Source organism: Mus musculus, chromosome 10 (assembly GCF_000001635.26).
Source record: "Mus musculus strain C57BL/6J chromosome 10, GRCm38.p6 C57BL/6J".
NCBI lineage: Eukaryota > Metazoa > Chordata > Mammalia > Rodentia > Muridae > Mus > Mus musculus.
Window position 1 is genome coordinate 3,365,648 of NC_000076.6, and position 18,281 is coordinate 3,383,928.

General features: G+C 43.8%; 1 protein-coding gene across 4 annotated transcripts in view; it reads left to right on the forward strand.

Moving 5' to 3' along the window:
• The first annotated feature begins 326 nt into the window (after nt 1-326).
• Nucleotides 327-18,281, forward strand: part of Ppp1r14c (protein phosphatase 1, regulatory inhibitor subunit 14C) — a 99,005-nt gene continuing 81,050 nt past the window's right edge. Inside the window, exon 1 of one of the 4 annotated variants that reach the window (XM_030245354.1) lies at nt 327-1,322. In XM_030245354.1, the coding sequence (XP_030101214.1) occupies nt 1,020-1,322 (303 nt within the window). In that variant the 5' untranslated portion in view covers nt 327-1,019. The remainder of the gene's footprint in view (nt 1,323-18,281) is intronic. The other 3 variants (XM_006512490.4, XM_006512489.3, NM_133485.2) reach the window with 3 other exon arrangements.

Here is an 18,281-nt window from a genome sequence, read left to right on the forward strand (position 1 = left end):
AATTCTCCATCCCACCTCTTAGCCCTAAACGTTATAATAAGCTCATTCATTCGTAATTCTTCTTGGTTGCATGATGTTTTTCAAGTAAGCTAGTCAAAGCAGCTGCCTTCCTGGGGGTGGGGGCAAGGAGGGAGAGGTTGCTTAGAAAGGGCCCTGGGAGGAAAGCTGGCTGAGCTGAAAACACAACAAGGCATTTTAAGCCCAGCAAACGCCAAAATGCTCCAGGTCTTGATGACTTTAGCCCCTCGCCCTCTGGGCTGCTCAAGCTTTCAATATCCAGCTTAGGGTGAAACATGCACTTGGTAAGAAAAAAGGAAAACCAGTCTGGGAATAATTCCTGAGGCACGGTGACTGCCTGATTACACAAACATTGTCTCATCAATTTTCTTCCCAATCCTACAGAGGAAGTGGCATCTGTGGTGGTCATGGCGTGAATAGGAATGTGTGTTTAGAGCCGCGGGGTGGGGCCGAAGGAGAGGGGAGGAGACACTCCCAGCTGTCCTAGGAGAGCTGAGGCGAGAGGACCCCACAGCACGGTCTTTTCCCACGACCTTTACCCGGTGGGACAGAGCTTATCCAGACAGAGGGAGTCGACATATTTCGTGCGCCCCAAGATTGCTCGAGAAGCGCAGTTCGCGTCTGCAGGGCAAAAAACGAGGACGCCCAATTAGAGGACCGACTGTCTCCTGCCTCCCAGACGATCCACGCCAGTCTCCTCCTTGGACTACACAGCCCCTCGAGGCCCTGTCGCTGGGCACAGATTCTCCACCTCGGACGACTTCCTAGCCGGGGGCGGTCTCTGGGGCAGGAGCACCAGGGTCCTTGGAGGCGTCTTTAAGGCTTTGGTCCCCGCCCTCATCGCCCGCCCTCTTCCCGCCTCCCTCCGCAAGGATCCAGCGTCTAGGCGCGCGGAGCAGGTGCGGGCCACCGTATGCGGCTGTTGGGGCTGCTGTGGTAGCGGCGCGGGGCGCTCGCCCACCCCTTCTCCGGGCCACTCTCAGGCTCTGGCGCGCGGGGACATGTCGGTGGTGACTGGCGGCGGTGAGGCGGCCGGTGGCGGCGGCGGCGGCGGTGCGCGTGTCTTCTTCCAGAGTCCCCGCGGTGGAACCGGCGGCAGCCCAGGATCCAGCAGCAGCTCCGGCTCCTCAAGGGAGGACTCGGCGCCGGTGACTACGGTGGCCGCCGCCGGGCAAGTGCAACAGCAACAACGACGCCACCAGCAGGGAAAAGTGACAGTGAAATACGACCGTAAGGAGCTTCGTAAGCGGTTGGTGCTGGAAGAATGGATCGTGGAGCAGCTGGGTCAGCTGTACGGCTGCGAGGTACCTGGACACTGGCTGGGGGCGGAAAGAGCGGTGTCCGGATCTCTTCTGCCCCTCTGTGCCCACCCGGGAATTTTCCGTGGCTCTGGCTCCCAGGGGTGCACTGCCCCTGGGAACCGAGCCCCGGGAGTGTGTCGTTGCGTGATCTCTCTCCCGGGGTGCCCTCTGGCGCCAGGGCGCAGCGTTTGGGATACCCGCTGCCTGGGTTCAGCTGCCTAGAGCCAGGGGAGCTATAGGCTCCCTTGATGGCATGGGAAGAGGGTTGGGTCCCGAGAAGGTCGATGCTTTCCTCCGTGTTCTTGGAGCTTGTCTGCACAGCTCTAACTACACCCAGCTCTAACTACACCTGGGTGGCTCCCTTTGCCTGCGCCCTAATATAGGCTGGGGAAAATAGAGAGCTAGGTAGATGCTCCTGGAGTAGAGACGTTCTGGGGATCTCAAACTCTCCCTTAGCTCCTTAAATTGTCCATCATAAGCGTGGGACCAATGCTCCCTCTTTTTCAGCCACCTTGGACGCGAGTCCTCAGGATTCTTCCTCAAGAGGCTCATGTAGGGCTTTCTTGTAGCTTCGTTTCCTTCTCAAGCTCTGTTACTCCCACCGAAGGGGCGCCCAGGGAAAGTCCCCAAGAGTGCCTAGGCTGGTGGCACAAGCAGTACTCCTCAGATTTGCCTGCTCTGGGTGCCCAAGCTCCCCCCACCCCCGCACCAACAGCACACGGTTCCCCACAATTCAGGGACTGAAGTTATGCACAGGCGGGTCTACACACATACACATGATGGAGGGAGAAAAATAACCAAAGCCAAATGGTTTCCCGAGAGTCTTAAGAAACAAGGGTTCTCAATGAAGTGTTCTATTTCGGTTAGTGGAGAACAATTTAGGAGGATGTAAGTGTGGAGGAGATTAATAATTAAGAATGTGGTTTCCAAGTTAAAACTAGATTTGTGTTCTTGTAATTATTGGGAGGGGAGGAGAAAGATGAACTCACTGGCTTTACCAGTCCATGTAGGCTATTTTATCTTCACATATTTTATGGCCCATCGTGAATATATATTTTCTTTAGCATTCATATTACACAAGGCAACAGTATTCTCCATGCTGACTATCGATGAACGATTATGATATAATGAAGCTTGATTGTATAAGCAATAAGCTTGTAATAATATTATTTTCTGATCTGGCTCTCACAAAAAACCCCACTTAACTGCATAAGTAAAAACTGGCAAAATTGAACGTGGTTATGTTTTTTCTCCTTCTTCTTCCTTTATTTATGTATTTATTTTTTTTAATAAGAAGATGTTGAAACTCTTTAAAGAAACAATGTGTTTGATTTACATGAAATTCCTGTTAGATGAATGGATGTGTTCAGTCATGCCTCCATAGAATACAATTAATTTTTGTTTATTTTCTGTTGGCTTTAACAGTCCATTTTGTGTTTGAGAAGGTTTGAGTTACTGGAGAAACTATTGTTGACATTAACAATGCTTCATTAGAGGTACCCTGGGAAACCAGTAAGAGCTCTACCTGCTTAGGCTGACAATTTATGTGTTTTGAATAATCTGTAGAGTAATTGGTTGTGGGGGTTGGGAGTGGGACTTTGAATGCTCAATGCACTGAACATGTAGTTTAGATCCACAGTTGGAAGGGTAAATGTGACCTTGAATCTTTTCCTTGTATCTTTTTTTTCCCCTTGAGCTTTTAAGCCCTTGACCATAACAAACAAATGAAGTGCTTGAATGGAGCTCTTGTGGTAAAATTCTATAAGATGTTCTGCATACATTGAGGTGTGTTAATATTCTACTCTGTCAGGCAGAGCAGTGTTAGCAATTAGCACTGTACCAATGGCAACTCTGCTTAACAAATAAAGAAACAGGTGGAGTACTAGACAGCCATGCACGGCCTCTTGGCCTCTTCCCATTGATTTCTCCACTGAGGGGGCTCTATTTTTAGTGGTCGTTTCTCTCTCCTGAGTATCTTTTCTTGTTCACCACTTCAAGGATTATCAGCCTTTGGTTCATGAATGAGAAGGACCTACCCTGTCTTATAGCTTTAAAACTTATGTGTATGAAGGCCAGAAAGGACCCTTTTAATATTTAAAATTTGGCATTGGTCATACCTTTCAAATGTTTATCAACACAGCAAACCAACTGGCTAGACTTCCGACTTCGTACTAGCGGGAGGCCTGTTATACCTGCTGAGTTGGGGGTTGTTGTAAAGAACATGTACTTAATTTGAGAAGGACTTGTACCAGACAGAACAGGAGTTAGATGCGTTGTCCTTCTAAGGATGAAAAGTAATTTTCTTTTGCAGGGCACAAAACATTTAATGTTGGGAAGAAAGGGAAAAGAAGACATTCATAGACCTGGCTGAAGCTTTTTCATGGAAATTTGAAGGGCCCAGTCAATTTTGTTTGGAGAATAATAGAGTGGGCATTTGGAAAACCCTGGTTCCATCCCAGGTGCTTTTAGACACTTGGCATGCACCAATCCATTTCCTATTCACACCAGTTCGTTTCTTATTCACACCAATTCATTTCCTGTTCACACCAAGTTAATTTTCTATTCACATCAATTCATTTCCTATTCACACCAACTCATTTCCTATTCATGTCAATTCATTTCCTATTCACACCAACTCATTTCCTATTCATACCAAATTCATTTTCTATTCACACCAATTTATTTCCCATTCACACCAAATTCATTTCCCATTCACAGCACTCCTACGATGAGAGGCCTCTTGCTGTCACTGTTTTACAAATAAGAAAGCAATCTCAGAAAAGGCCAGGGTCTTGGCCAAGCTCACATAAGTGGGAGTGGCTTGGGGTGAGAGGTGTGGACTCAAACAGTGTGTTTCTAAGACAGCCATGTAACTACTGGGCACACCTGTGTCTTTATATGGAGCAAAGGAGTCACATAGGTTGTGTCTCAATACTGAAAACTCGATGTATTAAGCCGATAGACATGCCTCTAAATGTGCTCCACCTATCTGCTCTGATAACTGTATCCCTATAATGAATTGCAAAGCTATGTGTGAATTTTGAGGTCTCACATGCCCAAGAGCTCTGTGCTGAAAAGAATGTGAGAGAATCTTCCTCAGGTCTGAATGTCTTCTCTTTTGGTGCCCACATTGGCACAGTCCTACCTGTCCATAGGCATTTGGCCACATGCACTGCCAAGCTTTGCGTTCAACATGTAGGTTCTGGGGCCTAGACTTGACAGCAAGTGCCTTTACCCACTGAACAATCCTACCAGCCTATATTCAGGCTTTGCACACATCATGTTTTCTTTCTATGCCCATGCCTCTGGCTCATGCCCATGTAGCAGAAGCTTGTTCATGCTCTGGAAGCTTCTTAACAATCAGTGAAGGAATTCTGGTCACGTGGGACATCAGCTAAAACCAGTTGGAGTTCTAGAAAGACTTCACACAAGTAACGTGGCAGAAGTGGAGTCCAGAGGTATGGCCCTCTCATTCAGTCCAAGGGTCTTTTGTATTCACGGATAAATGTTATCATTAATTCCTGCAGCGATTTGATATGTTTATAGCTAGCGCTCTCTCTCTCTCTCTCTCTCTCTCTCTCTCTCTCTCTCTCTCTCTCTCTCTCACACACACACACACACACACACACACACACACATACACACAAAATCTCTCCCTCCCTTCTTTCCTCCTCTCTCTCTTTCCCCCTCCCTCTCTATTTAATCTTGTGGGAAAGCTTGCATAGTGAAATTTTGAGCTAGGAATTTGATTGTAACAGAACTGTTAGGTTAAATCTGGATCCATATGTAAGGAATTCAGTTTTAAGGCATTTCTGTATCTTCAAAACTGCTTTTAAGAACATTTGAAATCTGGCACACTGTCTTCCCTGACAAGGGTTGCAAGATGGTTTACTGGGTAAATCATGTATTTTCTTCCAATCTTGCCACACCTTAAGGTAAAATCTGTATTTCCAATTTTGCAGTTTTGTTTGATTTGGAAATTAAGATCTGCTGCTAAGCACATATCATTGAGATGCCAGGGCATGCTAGCCATGAACATTCTCACATGTTGCCTTGTCTTTTACATTTGAAGTCCTTTTGCTTTTTAAAAGTGGTCTAAATTCTTGGCCCTCAAATGCTGGTGCTCCAGGCAAGTGCAGACATGTCAGTTTTTTTCTTGGGCATAATGTATATAAAGAAAATATCTAATAAAAATAATATTAAATTAATTTAAAAATACTTAGGAATAAACTTAACAAAGGAGATGAGAAACTATAAAACAATGATTTGAGATGTTCAAAGGACACAAATGAGCTATCTGTAGTTGGGATTAGAATTAATATTAAAAATGTCCATGCTAACTCCCCCGCTCCCCCAAAAAAGAAATTAGGTCTCCATGCTTGCTGAGCAAGTGGTCTTATTCACTGAGCTAACTCCTCAGATGCCAAGACTTTATTACTTCAGTTGACTGACTGACCTCTGATTGTTAGTAGTCCAAGATTATGCTATTAGTTTTTACTTAATCTATTAATACTATTAATGTGCTTATGTGCTTGTGTGTGTGTGTGTGTGTGTGTGTGTTTGTGAGAGAGAGAGAGAGAGAGAGAGAGAGAGAGAGAGAGAGAGAGAGAGAGAAATCGGGTGTACATGTACCATGTCACCCACACATGAAGGTCAGTGGACAATTTGGAAGGAGTCAGTTTTCTCCTTCCACCATGGGTTCTGGGAATCAAACTCAGAATTTTACCACAAGCCCTTTTACCCAATGAGCCATCTTGCTAGCTCCATCCTATTATTTTAAAAATTTAGAAAATACTATAACAGGCATATTAAAGGTACAAATTAGTATGTTTCACTGTAACCTTCCCATATTTGTGTATATCATGCCTTATGGCTCTTTGTGGACTGCAGGGCACAGCTCTGTCAGTGGATTGAATCTTATGTCCAAATGAGGATTGTCATTTTCAGTATAAGTCCTCACTTGGTATATACAACCCTGCTTACCAACATCAGATTAGCCTGCCTTGCTTCATCTGTGGCATCCTTGCTGGAAGACAAAGCTGCTGTCTAGGACTCAGCGTGTGGGGCATGTGCTGAATCCTCACTTCACCAGGTATTGAGGAATGGGCTTCACTGCTGTTCTTCTTAATCCTCACAAATGCAACGTACATAGAGTACTCAGATGGGGGCGTCTCTGCAGCTTTCACAGGCTGCAGAGAGATGGACCAAGGGAATCAAGAAGGCAGTTTGGCTCAACACAACTCAGTAGCCAGTGGTGGTGCAAACTCTGGGAGTCTGACTCCATGTGATCTATTTTAGGCATATTTAAGCACAGCACAATTTGATGAAAATTGTTCTGATGATGGCTGACTAAATCTTGAGCATATACTAAAGTGCATCAAGCTCCTTGAGGAACAAAGTAAGCTAAATACAAGTCAGATGTGACTGCATCAAAACTCTTTGTGAGGCCCATAAAGATAGGCTCTATAGATTGACTGAGAGAAGCAGGTTTACAGTTCACTGAGAAAAACAAACTTATAATAGGGGTCTGGAGAAGGGTATGGTGTTGACTCCAGACACACAAATACCAAACAGGTCATCAGGTTAGTAAGAATCTCTGCTTGTTGAGGAAGTTTAATCCAGCAACATGGCTGCTCTGGCAAGGGATGTTATCCAGAGGTTTTCTAAGTCTGTGTGGTCTGGCTTAAACACAGACATGCTCTGGATTACATTATAATCTGTCTGGCAAAAAAAAAAAAAAAAAGAAGAGACCTTGAATTTTGGACTTTTAACATTGTTGCGACTGCTATAGACTATGAGGACTTTGAAAGTTGGACTAAATGCATTTTGCATTATGCTATGTTTAAGTATGGCCCCCACAGACTCATGTTTTTGAACAAGTCTATGGGGACCAGGGAGTGGAATGTGATGGTTTGTATATCCTTGGACCAGGGAGTGGCACCATCTGAAGGTGTGGCCTTGTTGGAATAGGTGTGACCTGGTTGGAATGGGTGTGTCACTGTGGGTGTGGGTATAAGTTCCTCACCCTAATTGCCTGGATGTCAGTCTTCCACAAGCAGCCTTTGGATGAAGACATAGAACTCTCAGCTCCTCCTGTGCCATGCCTGCCTGGATACTGCCATGCTCTCACCTTGATGATAATGGACTGAACCTCTGAACCTGTAAGCCAGCCCCAATTAAATGTTGTTTTTTATAAAAAAAAAAAATCTGTCTGGCATACAGACACATCCTGAGTACATATCTTTAATCCCTAACAATGAAGGTAAGGTTAGTTTGTAGAAGGAACAGCCATGTTTGAAAGTGACATCTAATTGAGGGGCAGACAAAGTGATGAATCAGAGAAAGATTTGATAAGATGAGACAGAGTTCAGAGATAGGATATTCCCAACTCACACAAGAACTGCATAGGAAAGAGTGGCTACTTAAGAACAGAGAGAGAGGAGGGAGGGAGGGAGGGAGGGAAGGAGGGAGGGAGAGCATAATGTGTAGTATATGGTGGGTAATGTGTGTGTGTGTGTGTGTGTGTGTGTGTGTGTGTGGCAGTTTTACTGACATAGTTTTACAAAGACACGTAACAGAGAGAAGAACCTAGACATAGATAAAGACAGCACCAGAATGAGTCAGAGAATGAGGAAAAGTCATAAGATTAGAACATATTGCCAAAGTTAATATGAAGCCAGGCAGAGCAATTCAGTCAAAATCTGAGAGAAGCCAGATTGAGTCAGTCAGCTTGGAAGATTAGATTATGCAGAGGCTAGTAGTTTCCAGACCTAGGCCTAGGAATAGTCAGAACAGAGAAGAAAATGCTCTGGGTTCAGCCCAAGCTGTGTACTCTCACAGCTTTGGTGGGTACCACTCTCATTACTTCATCTGAGGAAATAAAAGCAGCATTTACATCTGTTCCAACCTTCTCTGTAGAAAACAAGTTTTCTCTTCCTTCTCTTAAAGGAGCAATCCTGTGTCCCTCAACACTGTGTGCTTAACAGTCCAGGTTCCCCTAGTGCAGTGGTTCTCAGCCTCCCTAATGCTCAGATCCTTTAATACAGTTCCTTGTGTTATAGTGATTGCAACCATAAAATAATTTTTTGCTACTACTTTATAACTTTAACTTTACTACTGTTATGAATCAATCATACTGTAAATATCTAATATGTGGGGTAACTTATATAACTCCTGACAAAGGATCATTCAGGGTCACAACCCACAGGTTGAGAACTGCTGCCCTAGTGTGTGCCTGTGATCACAAAAACCTCTGTACCTCCTACACTAAGAATAAATTAAACAGACAAGCAAGCAAACTAAAAAACAAAACAAAGCACTGTAGATAAAAGCATTCTGAATAGCCTAAGTAAGTAAAGCCTCATGTGACAGTTCATGTTGTCAGTCTGCAAAGATTGATAATTATCCAAGAGACAAACTCACAGAAGTGTCTGTGAGGGGTTTCCAGAGAGATTTGACTGAGGGTGGGAAGGCTCAGTCTGAACCCGGGCATCTGGGGTCCTGGGCTGAATAAAAAGCAGAAGGCAAGAGGGATATCAGCATTCATCTTCCTCTACTTCATGACTAGAGAATTCCTGAGACCAGTTACCTCATATCTTCTCCACTATGCCTGTCTCTCTGTAACGAACTGTGCAACAAACTGTGAGCCAGAATAAGCCCCGCCTTCCTTAAGTTGCTTTTAGTTGAGTATTTTGTGTAGCATGTAATTTTTCCTACCCCAGTGTAAGTTAAGGGCCCCCACCCAAATTCCCTTGGATCTACAGATAAAAAAATCACACACACACACACACACACCCCAGTTAATCTTAAAATGCCTTTGCTAACTCAATGACTGGGCACTCTTAAACCTCCCCTGCCACCCCAGACATAATCAGATAGAGTGGCCATTGGCCTCTCCAACCAAAAGCTCGCATGACTGGTTGGCTTTATCTCCTGCTGCCACTGCCTGCTTCTTCTTTCCCAGTCCTTTCCATTCTCCCTGAGTCCTCCTGCACAATTCTAAGTGTCCTGCCCCATCCTCAGTCATTGGTCGCTGGTATCATTATTGATCAATCAAGAACCAATTGGGGAACAAGACCTTAGCATTAGAACCACTCTTTACAATTTTGTCACAGTAATGGGAAATGGAACTATCACTCCTCCCTTTGGGCCCACTGTAGATTGAAGGGCTGGGTGTGTTTGAACTTGAGCATAAGTAAATACATTCCAGAGTTTTCCAGAAATTGAATGTTTTGGTGCATTTTAACTATTTGAAGACAAGAACCAAGTCAATTTTATTGTGTTTATCCCTAACAGGGCATAGTCCCTTAACTTTTAAGGATTTCTTGAAATGAAGGAAAAAGGACTAACCATCAGAAAATGTTTAGAAAGTCATAGTGTTTTAGTATCAAAATTTGCTCACAATGTTTCTTTATGGTAGAAGCAGTTAAAAAGAAGAAGAAGAAGAAGAAGAAGAAGAAGAAGAAGAAGAATCCATCTATCATTTAGTAACTAACTCATATCTTGCATCCTTACTGTTGTATTTTGTCATTGGTGAAAAACAAAAACAAAACCTATGTGTACTTCACAGCTCCAAGCCATATGTCAAGGTGGTTGTATCAGCTAATGGTCTTGTACATTTAAATGGAGGGAAATTTGCATTAGGAAAGCCAACCTGTCATGGGTCTCCAGCTGCTCTCAGATGACCCTGCCATGCTTCCCTGCCAGACCCTCTCTGATGTGTGTTTGCTTCTGGTGTCTTCTATCCTCCACAGCTCACAACCTGGTCTGGCCCTGGAATGGGAGGAGCCAGTGCTAAATTGTTTCAATTTTTATTTTCTGTGCTTCCTCTGCACTGTTTCATCTTTTCCCCCTGTCTCTTGTTTCCTGTCCTTGGATATCTCAGACTTTGACATCATTTTAAATCTCTCGTTATGTCCACATTTCTCAACTGGTGTCTTCTTAGCTGGAGTCCAGGCACATCTCTCCACTGATTATGCTCCGTGTCTGTATTGTCAACCTTTCTCTATCAGCACTTCCAATCTAACAAGTCCCACAAGTTGTCTCTTTCCTTTGTTTAAAGTACAGTTACCATTCTCTACCAGACATAGGCTTCTTCTTTTCTGTCATGCACCCTAGGTACCATCCTACATTTCTCTTTCCCTCTCTCCTTTTTTCCAGGTATTTCTTCACCCATGACACATATATCTTTCAGCCATGGTAATCTGATGTCAGCTTCCAGCACAGCTGTCCAAAGGGCCATCTTGTGCCTCAGTCTAACAGATTTTCACAGACCTGACTTTGATTTGGTAGCTCATCAGTTCCTCTGAAGTTCTCTCTTGTCCCTGAGTATCTTTAAGCCAGGACTGTCCCTCTCTTACATTTTCTGTCCTCATGATCTTCTGTTTGCTAATCCTTCTTGAGTCTTTTCTCCAGGTCTGCCTCTGCAATGGTGCTTCCTATGCCCTGTCTCCAGCACCCGTTCCCCTCCTTCCCAGCATCTTCATTTGTACAGTCTTCCTGTGTGATGTGACTCTCCCTACTGGTGCCATCAGTTGATGTCCATCTGTTGACAGCATCTAATTCTGTCTTTTTACCCTGAATTCCAGGCATCCTCCAGGCACTTTGAAATGGACAGCTTCCCCAGATGCTCAAGGGAGGCTCATGGCCAGCTGTCTGCAAGGGAGTTTTTTATTTCCCTCTCAGATCTGCTCAGTCTGCCTCAGTTCCCTCCATGTTCATAGTTGTTCCAGGAAAACATGTGTGAGATCCTTATCTCTTGTCTCTCCCTACCTGGGCACACCCAGTAGTCCTGAAGTCGTGTTGTTGCTTGTTCCTTACATCATTGGCATCTGGTTCTCGATTTCTCCCAGCTACAGCTGCAGTCCAGCACTTTCTCATTTGCCACTTGCTTTACAGCAAGGGCCACTCATTTCCTTTAAATTACCACTACCACTGCAACCATCAGCACCCCTCGCCAAGGCTATTTCTCTTACTACTGCTACCACCACTAATTTCAAGACTCAGGAGACTCATGCCTTTCATTTCTCAGCTCTCTCAATAAGTCTACGAAGTGTGTGTGTGTGTGTGTGTGTGTGTGTGTGTGTGTGTGTTGGTGTGTTGGAAGGGGCATTGTCTTCATTTTATAGGGAAGAAACTGAGACCAGATATGTCATTTTTTCTTGTTCAAGACTATACTAATTTCTAAGTCACATAGCCAGGATGCCGCCATTGGTCATGAAATCTGGATATATAAAGTTCTTTATTTCCCATCCCTAAAGAGGAAGAAAAGAGGCCAAGGTTCAGAGTGCTTAAGCCACAGGCCCTGGTCAGAGGCCACATACCATGGTCTTTGGGACCTGACTTCCTTTATCTTCATCTCCAGCCCTCCATCTCCCTTTCCTGGTGCTTCAGAAAAGCCATATCCAGAAGCTTGATTGTTTTCTAGAATCCCAGTTGAATCTCTGTCTCCCTCTCTCCCCTGATGTTTTAGGATAGGGCATTCACACCTAACAAGGCAATCCAGGATGTGGGCGGTCTCCCCTATTAATTTCCCTGGAGTTGTCCACCTCCTGCTCCACACCTGACTTCTCTATACAGGACATGTCCCCACTTTCTTCCTATTACATGTTGCTTTCACCTTGTTTCAAGTTGACACCGGAGATTTCTCCTCCAGGAAGCCAACTGTATTCCATTTTCCCAGCAGGTTGACTCTCAGGCCTTTCTAAGCAGCACTTTCTACTATCCTGTCTCCTACCCTATCATACCTTTGTGAAGGTGGACTCTTGTCCGTTTTTGACTCTAGCCACTCACTCTCCTGGCTGCTCCTGGGTGTCCCTGCTATGGACTGACTGTGTTTTCCTTTTCACTGATTCCTATGATGAAATTTTAACTTCTAAAATGATGGTATTTGGACATGGAGCTTTGGGGAGATGATTGTGTTACAAAAGGTCATGAGAGCACAGCCCCTTTGATGGTCTTAGGGCTCCTACAGAGGGATGAAGAGATCAGAGCTCTCTCTGTCTGCCCTCTCCCAGTTTGCCAATGCTTTCTTGCTATGTCCCTGATGAGGACTATCAGCAAGAAGCTGACATGCTGACATCCTTGTCTTGGACTTCTAGCTTCCAACAGTGTGAGATACGGATGGCTGCTGTTTAATCTTGGTCTGTCTGGGGTATTTTGTTGTAGTAGTCAGAACAGGCCCCACAATGTCTCATAGCTGACAGTGGAGTGAGAAAGGTCGAAACTGACGCTTCAGAGCAGTGGTGGCACTTCTGGGCTTACTGATGTGCATGCCCTAAATTAACTACATTGATACCATGTTGCTGTGCCCACTTTGAAACCTGCTCTTTCATTGTTGACTTGAAGTTATGGTCCTTTTTCATGACTGTAAATTATAACTGTGTGTCCCTTTGAACCTGGGAGCCAAAGGAAATTGACATGAATAACGCACAGACACACGGCGGATGAAAGTCTTCAGAGGAGGCAATCACAGGTTACCATCCTCTCTGCCATTTGAAGCTCTTGGTGTGCACAAGGACAAGGTCCTGTTGCATTTCAATGCTAATGCTTGGCCTGCGCTCTGACTGGGTGAGTGAGTGACTCCCATCTGCAAGTAAGAGTCGGAGTGATGCGCTTACCCAGATCTCTGTAGAGCAAGAAATGAAAGCTCCGGTTTCTGTCTGTGCTGAAAAGTTCAGGCTAATACATTCTCACCATGTCTTTTTTTTAATTAGGTATTTTCTTCATTTACATTTCCAGTGCTATCCTAAAAGTCCCCCATACCCTCCCCCCAAACCCCCCTACCCACCCACTCCCTCTTCTTGGCCCTGGCGTTCCCCTTTACTGAGGCGTATAAAGTTTGTAAGACCAATGGGCCTCTCTTCATCTTCTGATACATACGCAGCTAGGGACACGAGCTCTGGTGGGTACTGGTTAGTTCATATTGTTGTTCCACCTATAGGGTTGCAGATCCCTTTAGCTCCTTGGGTGCTTTCTCTAGCTCCTCCATTGGGGGCCCTCTGTTCCATCCAGTAGTTGACTGTGAGCATCCACTTCTGTGTTTGCTAGGCCCTGGCATAGTCTCACAAGAGACAGCTATATCTGGGTCCTTTCAGCAAAATCTTGCTAGTGTATGCAATGGTGTCAGCGTTTGGAGGCTGATTATGGGATGGATCCCCGGGTATGGCAGTCTCTAGATTCACCATGTCTTTCTTATTCAGCAATGATTTTTTTTTGAAATCTATTCCAGTGGTATATATTAGTATATATTAGTCTTTAAAGCATTGTTATGATAGAAGGGGAAAAATGGCAAAAATGGGATTTTTGGTTTTGAAAGAGTCCTTTAGGGTAAACGTGGAATGAACTGTGGAGGGCAAGCATATTCATTCATTCATTCATTCATTCATTCATTCATTCCTTTCCCCATTTGTTCATTCAGCAGATACTTACATAAGACAAAGAAGGGGTAGGTTCATTGCTTTTTGTTTTTTAATTCCTGTGACCAAATAGCTAAGAAAAAACAATTTAAGGAAGGGAGGCTTACAGTTTAAGGGTGACAGTCCATCAAGGTGGGAGAAGGGATGGCAGCAGATGACTCTGTGGCAGCGGGTATATGCAGCTAGAAAACCCCATATTTTAGAACAGGAAGCAGAGGGTGCCAAGGAAGTGGAGCCAGGCTATACAACCTCAAAGGGCACCTTTCAGAGACGCAATTCCTCCAGTGAGGCTCCCTTTCTAGAACCTTCCAAAATGGCTCCAGCAGCCTGGAACCAAGCATCTAAACACAGGAGCCTCTGAGAGACATTTTCCATTAAAGCTGCAAAGGGAATGAAAAGACTTCATCCTCTTCAAACATGCAAGGGGAAAGGTAAGGTTGTCAAGAAACTTATAGAAGGAAGGAATTCACACGGTTGAAAGCATATGGCAGCAAGACCTATGCCTTGTTCCCTGTATGCCGATGAATTTATTAATATATTCATTCAGAACACTGCATCTGTTGGAAGCTTTTCCTTTACCCTGAGCCAGTTTTCATGGGAGGATATGACAAATTCATTGAAGTCAGAATGCAAAAATAATCTGAACTGATTTAATTATCTTTCACTTTAGTCAGGTCTCAGGGAAGGGAAGGTGAACTGTGAGCAGGTAAATTTTGGGGATGAGTGTACTAGGGGAGGAAGTGTTACTCACAGGCTGTGGAAATCTCCCTGCCATCTCTGACATCAAATCATACCTGTTCATTCTCCTATGGTGCAGTAGGATGGACCTTGGACACCTGAACTCTCTTCTAGCCAGGCTGTTGTTTATCAGCTTGGACCCTTGGGAAATCATTTTTGCCACTGGGCTTTATTTTCCTTATGTGGAAAAAAAAATAGTAAGGAAGCTCTGACCTCTAGAGATGGTACCAGAAAGCTGGCTGTGCAGAAGTGCTGATTCTAAAAACACAGGAATGAGAGGCAGAGAATCTTGGCAAACTAGTTCACCAAATGGCCAGTCAATGGATGTACCCTACGGTTACACTGCTGTCCTGCCCCAGGGCATGATGTGTGTGTGTGTGTGTGTGTGTGTGTGTGTGTGTGTGTGTGTGAGAGAGAGAGAGAGAGAGAGAGAGAGAGAGATTTGCAGGCACACTTAAAGGCCAATTTCATATACAGTATCTCAGGTGCCACCCACCTTGTTTTGTGACACAGCATCTCTCAGTGGCCTGGCATGGCAAGCATTTTATCTACTGAGCTTCCTCCCTGAACTCATCAAAAACAATTGGAAATATGATTTTTCTTTCTCCAGAAGCAACCTTCAATCATCAGCTTTTGAGTTAAATTTGAAACCTGCCAGCACAGATGCTTAGCATCAACCCTGCTATTTTTCTTCTTCTTCTTCTTCTTCTTCTTCTTCTTCTTCTTCTTCTTCTTCTTCTTCTTCTTCTTCTTCTTCTTCTTCTTCTTCTTCTTCTTCTTCTTCTTCTTCTTCTTTTTGTATTTAATTGGGTTAACCTTTGTGAAGAGCTGGCATATTTGACTTAAACACTGTAGCCATATAACTTACAATATGGCTGTCAGTGGTGGTCTTATCTGTGTTCTCTGTCCTTTACCCTATCAGCTCGTAGTGAAGTAATGACCGAATTTGTTTTAACTTGAAGAGAAGTCTGAGTTAAGATATAAAATGAGTGCCCGAGAGAGAGAAAATTCACAAAATGATCAAGAAATAAAAATTCAAAAGGTAGAATTCAATTAGTTTGAATAAGATTATGAACAGATCCAGATTAAGTAAATTAATTTGTCTGGGAAATTTTATAGTTAGTCTTAAAATTAAGATGACAGTGATACAGAGAAAGTAAGGCTTTATTGTGGGTGGTTACTATGGAGGTTTGAAAAAGAATGACCCCCCATAGGCTCCTAGATTTGAATGCTTGGTCACCATGGAGTGGCACTATGAGGAAGTGTGGCCCTGTTGGAGAAGGAAATATGTCACTGGGGGGAGCTTTGGGGTTTCAATGTTCAACCCAGGTGCAGTGTCTCTCTTCCTGCAGCCCTCTGATGCAAATCTCTCAGCTTTTTCTACAGCACCATGCCTGCCCACATGCCACCATGCTTCCCACCATGATGATAATGGACGGAATCTCTGAACCTGTAGGCCAGCCCCAGTGAAATGTTTTTCATTATAAAGTTGTCTTGGTTGTGGTGCTTCTTCACATCTATACAACCCTAACTGACACAGTTGTAGTAGGATGTGGGAAGCAAAACTTGTTATTCGTACAATGTGAGTTTATTTTGTATAATGACGGGATCCTAAAGTATCATTAAGTAGAATCACTCAACCAAGTGCCACAAAACTTTGGGATATAGCTAGTTACCCCATTTTTAAAACGAGAAAGCAAAATTCGTAAAGTCTCTGTGGCATGTACAAGCCTAACTGCTCTGAGAAAACCAGAAGAAGAGGGAAGGCCTGGCCCCCGGGAACTGTGGCCCCCAGCCTCACTCTCAGGCCCCGATACAGCTGTGATTCTAGCTTATTTGACTCCTCTACTAGGCATGATTTTCTGTTGTATGCCCGATACATTCCCCAAAAGACTTTGTCTTGGTTGAACTATTGATGGGATTCTGTTATTTCTTAGATGAACCATTTCAGCAGTCTCTTTAGGGAAAAAAGAAAAACCAAATCTATTTGCTTCTAAATATATACCACAGTAAGAAAACTGCTTATTTCTTCGCTGTCCAGGTTTGCATGAACAGTTAGCAATAGGTACTGTGCTTTCCATCCACCCAGTCAGATCGAATTGGCTCTAGGCTCAGTCTAGTTTGAGGTTAAAAGCTATAAGCTCTCTTTTATTGTTGGTGATGTTGTTGTTGTTTTTGTTGTTGTTGTTGTTGTTGTGATTGCAGTGCTGGTGCCCAAATCTCGGCCATTTACATATTGTAGTAAATACTTAAGTGGGGGTTCATTTGATCATATAAATATAAAAGATACAAAACTTTTATTTTTACAATAAGTCTTAATAGCACTAGAGCTAGACAGATAACAACCCTCTGTGCTATTTTGTTTACCTCCCTATCATTAACCCAGAAATTTGCTCTGTTCTGTCTGGGCCACTCTTACTCCAATTGACCAGCACTCATAGCCGTGTTTTCATGATCCATCTGCCCCATGATGTCTTCTCCTCTCTTTTCTCTCCTTGTGATCTCTCTCCAGACCCCAAGCTCCAGGAACAGAAACTCCATCTACTTCTCTTCTGCCCAGCTATAGGCTGTAGGCATCTTTATTCAACCAATCAATAGTTTTATATTAAGGAGCAAGGTTCCATAGCATCACTTGGTGTATGTGAGGATTCCCCTTCTCACTGATGCAACAAGATCTTGGGGGGGGGGCAGGGGTTCAGTAAATAAACAGCAAGAGACCCAACCTTATTACCCACAATGCTACACATGCGCTTTATCACCAACCGCGGACTCAGCCCCCTGGAAACTCACTCTGAGTAAGCCATAGGTTACAGTATGTATTATTTTGCCTTCCATATCTGAAAGCACAAGATGTTATCTTTGATGGACAGAAGTAAAGTAACTCTTTTACTAAATAAAATTGGAAAACCCATTAACTTGCCTGCTTATATTAGCAATTACTTGTCTTCATGTCTTCAACATCTGTGGCCAATGATCTGTTAATGTCCTTCTCTTTCATTTTGTACATAATTAGATGTAATTGGTATGGTCATTTCATTCCTGCTTATATTAATGGAATTACATCTATTTAAAGCATAGAAGTAAGGTGCAGGGTTTTCAGACTGGTAAAAAAAAAAAAAAAAGGAAAGAAAAGAGAAAGGCTCTTCTGCCAAGTTCTCATGAATGAATACTCTACAATTCTAATTAGTCAACTGAATTTTCTCATGTTTGCCTTGGGTGTGGCAGTTCTCTGACAAGTCGAAAGAAAATGAGTCATTGATTTGGTGCTAGAACACGACTATGCTTGCTACAGTGAAAACACCCTACAGGCATCACAACTCCAAGAACAGCATGGAGCATCTCTGGTAGACAAGTGCCTTTTGTTCAGCTGAAATATTCCGTTTCTTTGTCAGACTCCAGGAGGCCTAGAATTTAATAATCTCACACAATCTCCTATGGGAGGCAGTTTATGTTTAGCATCTTCTTTTGGATAAACAAGCCATCACATAATCTAAGCCTGAGACTATGCAAGCAGTGCCTGGTCATACATCAATGCTCTGAAATATGTTTATATACAACTTTGAGATGGATGAATGGTGGGCTCTAGCCAATGAGAGAGTCTAACCCAAAGCTGAGTTAGTGCTTCCCCCTACAACTGAATAAGTGAGGAGCTGCTCACTTGTTGATGGTACTACAATGTAAATTGTGAAGGAAGACACAGAGAGGGGGGTGGGGGAGAGGGAGAAGGAGGGAGATAGGGAGATGGAGGGGGAGAAGAGGGAGAAGGAGGGAGAGGGAGGCAGAATATCTAAGATCTTTTGAATGGTGA